The 11,937-nt window shown below is 46.1% G+C and overlaps 1 protein-coding gene across 1 annotated transcript in view; it reads right to left on the minus strand.

Moving 5' to 3' along the window:
- Nucleotides 1-11,731, minus strand: part of CLSTN3 (calsyntenin 3) — a 108,922-nt gene extending 97,191 nt beyond the window's left edge. The window contains exon 1 of the mRNA XM_086932954.1: nt 11,564-11,731. Coding sequence (XP_086789080.1) covers nt 11,564-11,645 — 82 coding nt within the window. The 5' untranslated portion in view covers nt 11,646-11,731. The remainder of the gene's footprint in view (nt 1-11,563) is intronic.
- Nucleotides 11,732-11,937: the final 206 nt, after the last annotated feature.

Raw genomic sequence — 11,937 nt, forward strand, 5'->3', positions numbered from 1 at the left:
CCAGATCGCAACATTAAGGGCAGGGAGTTCCAGATTTTTGCTGCCAGATAGCTAAATGAGCATGCGAGAGGGAGTGTAGAAGTGATCAAAGGTGGAAGCTAGCTAGGGTCCTATTTTACCAGTTTTTATGGCACTAGCACATAGCTTTGTAAGAATTCTCTTCTCAACAGGCAGCCAATGGAGAGTGTTCAGAGCTTTAGAATCCAAGGATTTCTTTTAGTAAGACCAAGAACCAAACGTGCCACCGCAGTCTGAATGCGCTGGAGTTTGGTAAGACTACCCATGGCTGCTCCTAGATCCTATATTATTGCCATAATCTAGTTGTGATGTGACCAAAGCATGCACAATAGATTTCCTGGCTGCTATGGGGAGGAGATCAATACGTTTTGTTAGCTCTTTGAGGACTCCAAAACACCTGCAACTCTCCTAGCTTGATTAGTTCAGAGTCTAACCAGACTCTTAGATTTTTTGTTACTCTTTTGGGGTAGGGGGTTTGTCCCAGGGATCAGGCCACCAAGCAGAGGTCCAGATAGAGGAAGCATTCCCTACAATCAGTACCTCCATTTTACTGCCATTAAGTTTAAGGCAATGGTTGCCATCCATGTGGCTAGCTCTACTAGGCATAGAGAGAAACAGAGGGGAGAGGCTTCGGAGTCCTGAGATAGGGTGACAATTAGCTGTGTGTCATCAGCGTAGTACACAATTGTCATATTATGTCTTTCCACAATGTCCGCTAGGGAGCCAATATAGAGATTGAACAGAGCAGAGCTTAAAATTGAGCACTGTGGAACTCCTTGTGTTTAAGGCATACTTTCTGATAGAAGAGGGTTCTGTGAGACCTGGAAGCTACGCTCGTGGAGAAAGGATCCTAGCTTTCATGTCTGTTAAATGTCTGCAATGTCAGTGGTGATGTAGTGGGGTCTGATTTTGAGTTGGTGAAAGTAGACAATCCCACAAATGATGTAGCAATTCCTACACCCTGTGGAGAATTCACTGGTGGAATTACTTCCACCACATGGAAAGTATGGAAGAGGAAATCCCACTAAAGCATCCAACTTGAGAGTCAGAGCTGCCTAAATCAGGCCCAGGGTCACGTTTCACCCTCTGGATGCTTGTGTGATTTCTGTCATTTTCTGAATCTGAGTCTGAACAGTGCTAGGACACTGAGCCAGGGTAGCGGGTCTACAGGGCAGGGACCAAAGTGAACATTCACAATTCACGGAGCCTCTTGTGCATGTGGACATTGCACCTCCACAGTTGAAATATTGCCCTCTTTACGAATGCTTGGAGCAGTATCCCTGGGGGAATTGCCGCTCTAGACCATTCTGGGGTGCCGGTTCCTCTGGGCTTACAGTTACCTGGTTCTCAAATACTGGACCTAGTGGTTCTATATCTGGAAACACCAGACCTACATGCACCACAACTGGACAGCAGATCTTGCGTTTTGCCTCTCTCCTGGTGCACAAGGAGGAGAGCGTAAAGCACCCTTTTCTCGACTCAGGATAGCCTTTCCAGAGCCTGCACAGCCACCCCATTCCCACCCTGCATAATTACTTTAGTCCCTCTTTAGAGTCATACTAAAGAGACAATTGTTCTTCACTCATTCTATGTTCTCCTCTCTATGTTTCCCCCTCACCCTCTAATCCTGCCTTGCTACCTCCCTACCAGTCACTCAGTCTTCCATATAGAAACTGAAGACAGATCACCAATATGGGTATCCTAGCATTGGAGGCAGGGCCCCTTCCATTTCCAGGAGAAGGCTTGATTGGCTAGTCACGGCTATTGAAAGAGGATCTCTGGGGCATTCAAATTGGCTCATTCCTCCATAGTAATAACCACTTGCGCTATATTGCAAGTGCGGTCTTTGAACAAGTGCAAGACGGGCGGCTACTGCAATGTCTCGGTCTGCCACAAGTACCAGGGATTGTCTAACAGGGATTACATACAGGTAATAGATAATCAACAGATCCAGCATGGACAGGCAGCTAAAAAGACTTTATGGCTGGACAGAGAAGTTATTTAGCTATGTTTGCGGATCGTATGCTACATCTACACTGATGTTTAAGAAGCCGGCTACATGTCTCACCCGGGTCAACGGCATGTCCCCGCTCCAGTGTTGATAGACTAACCTTCCTCAGCAGGATCCAGACTCCGAAACCTCATTTTGCATGGACCGTGATACCCAGAATTCCTATAAATGTTGACTTCTGCCTAGGGTAACAACAGCAGATGCATACGGTCAAGAGATTTTTGATGAAAATTTCCATATATTCCAAGCCATAGGTTCACTACCAGTCCAGCCCTTGGATGTCTGGTTTCCTTCATTTCACTCCACCATAGAAATAAAAGACAGACCTTTGACCCATATTCTAGACCTGGCTAAAAACAATCATAAAGTGGACCAGATTTCGATACTGCATCCCGGGGTCTCTTCCCAGTAATCGAACCATCTTGATGTGTTCTTCCACATATCTTTCTAAAGTGGATACTCGAAGTTCCTTAAGTAAGTAATGGGTGACCAACGCTAGCACTGCAAAGTCCTCCAATTCGATATCAATGTGCACAACTACCCACAGATGTTGGTAAAGTCTTTGCTAGTAGTGAAGGCCTACTAACATCAAAGATTCGAGGCTACCTACATCTAGAAGATTGGTCGATTCCAACCACCGCTGCAAACCAAGCCCTCGTCAGGCTGAATGTTCTTAGATACACTCAGCTGTTTGGATGAAGCCACCATGCTTGTTCCTGCCGGCCACACAGCAACTCCATCCACAGCACACATTTAGCTTCACTGTCCATGAGCTGAAAAAGGACCTTCGAGATCTGGCCATCACTCAACCAATGCAAGAGGGCCCCAGAATTGAACCTGCTGAGAAGGGTTCTGATTGGATTCCCCGGCCCTCATGGCTTCTGCGTGATCTGTTCCTTATGATCAGAAGGAGGTGGCAGGTTTCCTCAAGACCCGCAGCCTCTGGTTGAAGAAAGCCAACATTGGTCCTGGTCCCGAGCAGCATCTAGGAGCTAGAACCAACCGTTCTAACCATTCATCGTTTTCTCTCGCTTTCCTATGGGACTGTTGGCCTTGTTAAAATATACATTTCTATAAAGATGTTCCACATGAAGAAGTATAGGTCCACCCAGTCTTGACACTACTGTCAGACAAATATAGAGAATTAGGGCTGCACGCTGGACCAGGATATCTAGTTGGACTCAGCAAATGGTGGAGGACCGGCTTGCAGACTCAACCAGCTGGTGCAGGAACAGTGAACGTATCCAAGTGGTGCTTGGGTGGATTTTTAACACCTTGGGTTGAACTCTTTCACATGAAGCGCAAGTCAACGTGCAGATAATTTACATCCTAACTTGTCGGCCTTCCTGAAACACAAATCATCTTGCACATTAATTTTCTACCTTAAGGTCTTATACTTCTCCTAACAAATTGCCAAATCTTTTTGTAGACCGAAGTCTTTTTCAAAGACTGATGAGAACATTACTGTATGTCCTCCTTCGCCTGCATTCCAACTGCAAAGAGATGTGTGTGTTTAACTGTACCTAAGTCTACTATTTAGCAATTTGATCCTACATGTGGGAGAGTGCAAATGAGTACTAAGCTCTAAGTCCTTAGAAAAGGGCACATTTTCAGAAATATCTGAGAGAGAGTAAGAATAATGGAGAGGGAATGAGAGAGAGAGGGAATGAGAGAGAGAAGGAATGAGAAAGAGATATAGAGGGAGAGATCCCTTTATAAGATGGAGAGGCCGGTGATCTTCCAGCAACAGGTGATCTGAAAAGTGTGTTTCATGAACAAATGAAAAATTATGACATTAATGTAGTGTTCCACTACAAGAAGCCTCTAAGCGCTTAAAGTCTAGAAGTGAAGACCATTAACACAATCATGGAGGTCAGTAATGTGCTTACGATTCAATTAGAACCCATTGTGGTAACAACCTTCATTGTGAAGCTCCTGGCCGGGTCTCACTCGTCAATGGTTAGGGCTAGACTTGGAGAGCCCTGGGCTACATCTCCTGTCAAGACTAGTCCTGTGAGTCCAACAAACCCAGAAAACATTGCTCCCCGGGGGGTACTATGGCTCTGTGCTTGGAAGCAGGTAGAGTGCAAAGACCTTCAGATGGCTAGCAGGAATATCCTACAGTAGAACATGATAAAGAGACAGTAAGACATGCAATTTGGAAATGGAAGAAATATCCAACCAAGATCAATAAAAATGTCTCTTATTCAACTGTAAGCTCTTAGTAACTGAAGACTAAGGTCTCAGGAGTAAGACACATGCATTATATTGGCATAAAACCCACCAAGACACCAAGGAACCAGAGGAGTCTTGGCGATAGCCTTGGTTAGCGGTGCACTCCTGTTCTGTATTTAAGTGGTAGAAGTTGGTAGGAGTCTCATCCCTCATGACCTCTCATCTCTCTCAATGTTTCGCTTGATGTCTCACGAAGCCTGAGGCTCCATCCTCAATGTACACTTGAACAAGACACTTTGAGTAAATTATCTACGTTCTTATAATTTGTTCGGTGCTGCTCCTGGCTGCAGGGGGTGAAGGTGACCACAAGGCCTACTGACAGAACCTGGAGGACAAAGGGTGAAGAAGAAGCCCGAAATGCATTGGGAATTATACACTACTGAGGATGTAATATGTATATGTCCTGTGTTGTGAAAAGGCCTGGATGGGCATACCTTCAGCATCAGAGTTTTATACATTTAATAGATTTTTATACATTAAAATGGATTTCATGTGACAGGATGAACCGAAAAATTGAAAAGATTGTAACAACGTGAATAAAATTACTTAATGGATAATAATTGTGGCACATGTTTTGTGCGATGCAACAGTGCTTCTGCAATGGGAGCGATTGTGTTCCCGCATAATTGGATTGTACTTTACTGACGGGGACGTAGGGCGGACCGCGTTTCCAGGATGCACGCAAACAAATACGATTCAACTAAAGAAAGAATGAGGATAAAAGGTGTGCACTTCAACTCTATGTTTTCGAACTACTGACTGAACCTGCCATGTTCATGGAGCTCTTATCTTCACTCCCTGGGTTTCCAGTTTCAGACGTGCGTACAATAGTCGAGGCGTGAATGTGCTGGATTAAACTCAAGCTGATGGCCAGACTATCCTACCTCAAAGTAGAGGGTACGAGGACCAGGCTTTCACCTTATGACAGTCGGTGACATGTGCACTAAGTAGCATCGTCTACCTGTGCAAAGAGGCTGAGAGGGTTCAATAATGCCTACTATCAGACCCTCATGGTAAAAGGAGAGACAAGCAGTAGAGCCAGCCTTTCACCAACAAACGATAGGCACCTAGCTCACCTCAGGGCAGTTGTACTTGAAGTGGGTCACTTTGTTATCGGAAGCACAAAATCTGACCACAGGAGTGTACAAACTCTCCAATGGCTTCACATGTATGGAGGTATGGGCACTGTACAAGATGGCCACCCACAAAGTCCTACCCACAGGGAACCCTCCTACCAATCAATTAGATGAAAATATCTGGAGGCCGATGGTGTGTTTGCAGCACTGAATATATTCTTTCGGAAACTGCTGGATTGAAAAACACAGCTCACAGTGGTTCAAGCCTAGTCTGGCATTAAAGCCAGGGTTTGGGCATCCCTTCCCCATCTCTTCATCTGACCTCGGTCTTCATCTTATATTTCTCTCTCCCAGTTACTACCTTTTCTTCTCTACACCAGCCTTGTTATTTTGGTCTTACACCCATTGTATCTACTTTTCCATATCTTTACTACATTAGCCTAGGCTGGTCTTTCTGTTGCATGATCACTCCTGTTGGGATTTGTTTGTTGCTTCCCCTCCTTCCCTCCATCTTTGGTATCTGACTCCTGCGTTTTTGTCTCATGTACTTCGACATCCAGATGTGATTCGCTTTAAGCTCTCTTAGCTGCTCCTGCCCCTTCCTCTCGAGTGGGCAAGTCCCCAATTCTTCTGCTCATCATATTCGTACTGGTATTTGTAAGTGTACATCTAAATTTTCCTCTGTAGGTATGCATTAATCACAATTATCTATAAACCACAAAAAAACTAAATAAATCGATAAAAGCATGTAGCGTCCATCTTACTGTGTCCCTTCCTTTACACAAACATATAACTTTACTGTATCCCACTAAATAACATACGGTCCAAATCACAAACATTGTTATACCCTTCGACTCTTAAAATAAAAATGTTCCACTACAGCCCTTTCGCTGCGGCGGCTATTCCGCTGCAGCGCTAACAGGGCGGGGCGGCCGCGCGGCGGTCGCATGCTGGTGACAGAACCGCTCCGTCACCAGCCGCGGTTGAGCTGCGCTCGTGATGGAGCGGTTCCGTCATGGCCCGACCCGCTCAATAGAACGCGCCGCGCAGGCGCGGCTGCCGGGCCATGACGGAACCGGTCCGTCATCAGCACAGCGCCAACGCAGCTGATGACGGAGCGGTTCCGTCATCAGCAGGGGAGGGGTTAAAATCCACAGAATCAGGGTTGATGGATTTGTATGTTTGTATCTTGTTTTTTTACGAATGCAGTATATAATCTTGACAAAATAAAGGTCAGAGGTGATAGTGTGGGTATTTTGGGGTAAGTGTTTCTGTTGGCACCCAAAAACCTAGATTTTAGAGCCTTCAATATCAATAGCACTTTACCAAGCTGCACATGTGCAGAAATTCACTCCTGTCAAAGGCAGAGTTGGAAAGTGTGTTTCTGTTGCAGTACATCCTCCACACTTTTGCCTGATTCTGATGCGTCTTTGACTGAGTGTGCAGGGGGTTCCTGCTAGCCAGGTTTCCAGTGCCTGTGTTCTTTCCCAAAACTGCACCATTGATTCCACAATTGGCACACTTCTGGCTCACATACAAGTCCCTTGTAAAAGATACCAGTGGTACGAAGGGCCTTGTGACAAGAGAGGGTCTCTAAGGGCTGCAGCATGTATTGTGCCACCCAAAGAGACCAGTCACCAAATACAGGCAGCCTGTGTGTTTTGGTGCACATAAAGGCGAAGAGACGACTTAACATACATCCCTGCATGCCAGGCCTACCAGCACTGCAAGAGGCATAGGTAATTCACCCCTGCAGTAGGCCTTATGGCCCAAAGGCAGGGTGTACTATACCTCAAGTGATGGTGCCCCCTGAAATCCTACCAATGTGCTAGTGTGTGCCTGACTGGTCCCCACCAGCCTGCAACCTCTGGACATGTTTCTATCCCCCTGAGGTGGGAGCCTTTTGATCTTGAGCATCAGAAACAAAGCCTGGTCTGGGTGGAGCTGCTTCATACCTACCCCGAAGCAGGAACAGAATCGAAAGGTGGTGAGTCTCAAAGGCATCCCGTCCTATGTTATGCTGACCGGGGCCTCCCCAGCTAGTGGAGATGCCCGCCCCCCTGACCAAGCCCCATGTTTGGCAGCAAAATCGGTGGGAAAATTAGTAAGCAAGAGAGGTGTGTCTGCTTACAACCAGGGCCACCCCTAAGGTGCCCTGACCTGAAGTGACCCCCTCCTTCCAGAATCCTCCATATTCTTTTTAAGGACTCTAGCCGACAGAGTTAGGGATATGACCCTACCAAGAGGGAGTGGACATACAAATTGTGTAGGCACCCTGGATGTAAGTAGCCAATTGGCTATTACCTTCTGACCCCTGTAACGCCCCTAAAGTTAGTCTTTATGGGCACCACTAAACCTTAAACCTCTGATTACCAATGACCTACGAGGAAGAGGACAAAGAAGAGATGATCCCTGCACGAGAAGAAGCTTCCGCCACTGACTTGGTCCCAGCCTTGCCAGCCTGTCTGGAACTTCGAACTTTGCAGCTCACATGACTCATCTGGCAAATCAGCGCCCTCCAAAACCATGGGAAGACTCCTGATCTCCAGTGGATAGCAGACATGTCCAAAAGGAAACCAACTTTAAAGACCAAAGCTCTGGCTGTGGAACCGCGAAACCGATTACCTCTTCACCCGACTCCCACAGCCCGAGTTCCAGTGATCCACTGGTCCAGAAAAGGTTCCTAAGTGTTTCTGAGAAACAGTCCACCATATGCAGACCACTGTCGAACTCCACGTTAACGCCGGCAGCCTCTGTCCGACGAACCCCCCCCAAATGAGACCTGCACCGGCAAGCTGTTTCCCAACGCCAAAGGGCACCCTTGCACCCAGAGCCCCTGGGCCTTGGGGAGATCAGCCAATGTTGTTCTGATGCTCCAGCACATCCCACCTTACCTGTGCAGCTGTAGTTCTCCTTCAAAAGGCCTCCTAGCCTGAGCCTGGAGCCTTTTTCTGACTTTGATATTCCCCATTGGTTTGCATTGGGCCCCCGACGCTGTGTTGGAACTCTGCAACCGGCTGCCCCTGTGCCGCTGGAGGTGTAAGTTTGGTGTTTCCTTGAAGCTCCCCCTGAGTTTACTTTAAACCCTGGCAACTGGGTTACCAACCCGTGATGCTTACCTGTAAGTAGTACCACTTCGATTGCCCCCTTTCTCCATTGGATAACATTGGCACCTGATGCTGAGTTTGACCTCTACACCCAGCCGTCCCAGTGCCGCTTGTGGTGGAGTTGTGTCACTTACCTGAACCTTACTTAGTGCTGATTCTTTATCCAGAAACTCAATATCGTAAATCGTTTATTTACCTGCATATTGCTGATTGTGTTGCCTCCCGTAGGATAACATTGTACTGATTGAAAAATGCAGTGTCCACATTTTTACATTGAAAAGCATTGATATTGCAAAACGTAATCAGTTGCAACAAAGGATCTTTGGTTCTATAAAATAAATATACTAAAGCATTCTTTCTTCAAACCATTGGTCCCGTATCTAGCCATTGAGTGTGAGTAATCATTTCTTGCCTGTGTGTGTACAACACATGCTTAGCACCGCCCTCTGATAAGCCTGACTGCTCGCCCACGCTACCACAAAAGAGGGGATTAGTATTATCTACTTGAGCCTCTGTAAAGCCTCCGGGGATCCACTGGACTCTCTGCAAACTATACCTTACTCTGGTATCATACACACAGAGCCAGCTTCCTACAGGCAGTGATTGGTGCATTTTCATAGAAAGAAACAGATTTCAAGTATTTAATGGGGGGAATGAGACGAGGTTTCCCCACAGGGGAAAATACATTCTTTGTGGAAAAGAAATACATTTACAGCACCATTCTCTAGCAATGAATGTTCATCTTGGTGGCATTTCCATGTCTGTACATCTTGCCCAGCAGGAGGTCTACAAACCTACAAGTGGGGCCCGCTTCAAGGAGCCACACCTTGAATTGCTTGTCCTTTGATAGTCAGAAAATGATTCAAAGCACAAGAGATATCCCCTGAGCCTTTAAACTTGAGACTTTGTAAACATGGCCTACATTCCTCGCAGGCGCTCTGCCCATGTAATAAACACAGAGGTGTTCTGGACATGGGTGTGCACGCTTGTATGTTTAATCAAACATTGGACAATTCTTAGATTGTGAAACACACGTGGAATCTTTCAATTGGCTATTGTTTTCTTGTTAGTGATTGGCTGTGATATTTTCAGCAAGGAGAATTTAAGAATTCTTTTTTGTGGAATGATTGTATGTCAACATTTGATGTTATTGTATGTTCTTTTATGGTTTTAAGTATCCAATTAACAGTCAGTCAGTCAAAATTTACTTTATTTGGTTTATCACAACCATAAAGCATTCATGTACAAAAATTCTATTAAAATAGCAACAGGTTAAAAGTTCAGGTGGTTAAAATTTGTTTTAGCATTCATTAATTAAATACTTCCTCCCAGGCCTTATCTGTGGTATCCAATTAAAGTATTTTGACTGACAAAATATGTACCCCGCCAGCATGCCATGGAGAGAGCGGAGGTCTTTGGCACCAGAATATTGTGACCAAATCATCAATGCATCGTACATAGCGTTTACAAACACGTCACCCCCCCCTTTGGCATTAATAATGGAAAATCTACACCTAATAGGCGGAGCTTTTGTGAGCAATCTCTGGGTCATGATCTTTCCATCAGACAATATTTTTGCTTACGATATTCTGACACACAACTGAGCGGAGAACGCCTGACAACAGGTATGACAGGTTAAATACAGAGCTGTGCTTCAAATACACATGCAATCATGCCTTTATAGATTACAGATGTGCACACTCATACTGCTATTATATACCCATAATTCGGGTGTGCGAAATTTGTGTCATTTGCTTTTGTATATTTTTGTGAAATTGTAGGAAAACTTTACGATATTACGCATAATTACACAAAACGAAAGTCTGTCCTTTAGTGCCGTGCTTTAGCACAAAATACGCCCTTGCATCACTGTTTGGCGTGAGGATGCATTTTGCACTAAAAAAGAGCAACAACCCACAATTGCTTGGAAGAGCAGCCGCTGGTTTTCAGGAGGCCTGCGAATGGTGGGTGGGTAAGGGTTCCACGACTGGCATTTTTCGGGAATTACGTGCAAATGGTGTAACTTGAAATTTCAAAAATGTTGCAAATTACTCCAGTGTAACTAAAATTTCACCCAGGACGGATAATTACAAAAAAAATACCATAAATGTTTATGTACACATGCACACAAACACACTCACACATGCCAAACACGCTAATGGATTTCAAAGTATGTATTCTAAAACATGATTAGAAATGTGCATACAGAAATGTGATGCATGTTACGAATGCACAGAAATCCACACTCACGTCCATACACGAACACAGACTACTCATGCCTGCGCACGCCAACAAACACGCACATACACGCGCGTGCACGCACGCACCCCCTTCACCTTCCACCCCCTCCCTCCCTCACAACCATACAGGCACTCGCAGGGCCCCAGGGCCCTCTCCTTCTCGCCCTACCGCCATTGATTACACTACTAAAGCGCCTGTTCTCCATGTGGGCGCTTGGTGATAAACGACAACGAATATTGATGTACAAAGATGTACACGGACATAATCGGGCGTGAGAACAGCTTCATTGCAGCAAATATTTCCGTGAAAATAATTCGGTTTACTATACAATACCGAAACAGCCACTTAATACTCTGCGCCGCAATACACACACACATACACACACACACACACACACACACACACATATATATAAAATACACACACACACATATATACATATATATAGTCATTGGTGTGTGTGTGTATATATTGATACATGTACATGTGGTCAGGTAATTATTGTGTCGATTTTATGTGTAGATAGATGTATGCACACGCGATTCCGAGATAGCGACTCCATGCTAAAGGTCACGTGACAGCCCCGTGCTCCGAGGCCATTTTAGGAGGCCTATAACTCTGCCCCCTCTAAAGCAATTGTGGCCACATTTTTTAATTTCCCAAAGCTCGCGAGCAGCAAATAACTCCCTGGTAGTCAGAGGGACGCCACGCTGCTTTTCCCGAATGAAGCCTGCATCTAAATACACACGTGCATTAGAAATAATAGGGCGTGCGCGAGCGTGACGGATCCTATACTGAGCGCTCCTATGACATATGGTATATATAGCTGCACACACAGACACACCCACGTCGAGGCGCACGCTCCCGGGACCCACCTTTGTTGCAGAGCCCCCCGTGGAGCAGGGCGAGGAGCAGGAGCACGAGGAGGGGGGCAGTGCAGGACTCGGGGGTCCCCATGGCCGCTCCTGGTTCGTTGGGCGCTCAGTGCAAGAGTGATGGAGGGCCACGTCTGTCACCTGGCGGCCTCTCCCAAGCCTGTCTCTTAGACTATCTCCTTGGATACCGTATGGGGGATGTCTGTCTGCCGCCTGGTTACCGTGCCCTGGATGTCTGTCTCCCTGGTTACCGTGTCCGTGATGTCTGCCTGTCTCCTGTGGTACCGTCTCCCAGGGCTCGCCTGTCTCTTGCTTGCCGCTCTCCGGATGGTCTGCCTCCCGGGTCCGCGTATTGTGGATGTCTGTCTGTGTCC

The sequence above is a fragment of the Lissotriton vulgaris genome, chromosome 7 (assembly GCF_964263255.1).
Source record: "Lissotriton vulgaris chromosome 7, aLisVul1.2, whole genome shotgun sequence".
NCBI classification, from domain to species: domain Eukaryota; kingdom Metazoa; phylum Chordata; class Amphibia; order Caudata; family Salamandridae; genus Lissotriton; species Lissotriton vulgaris.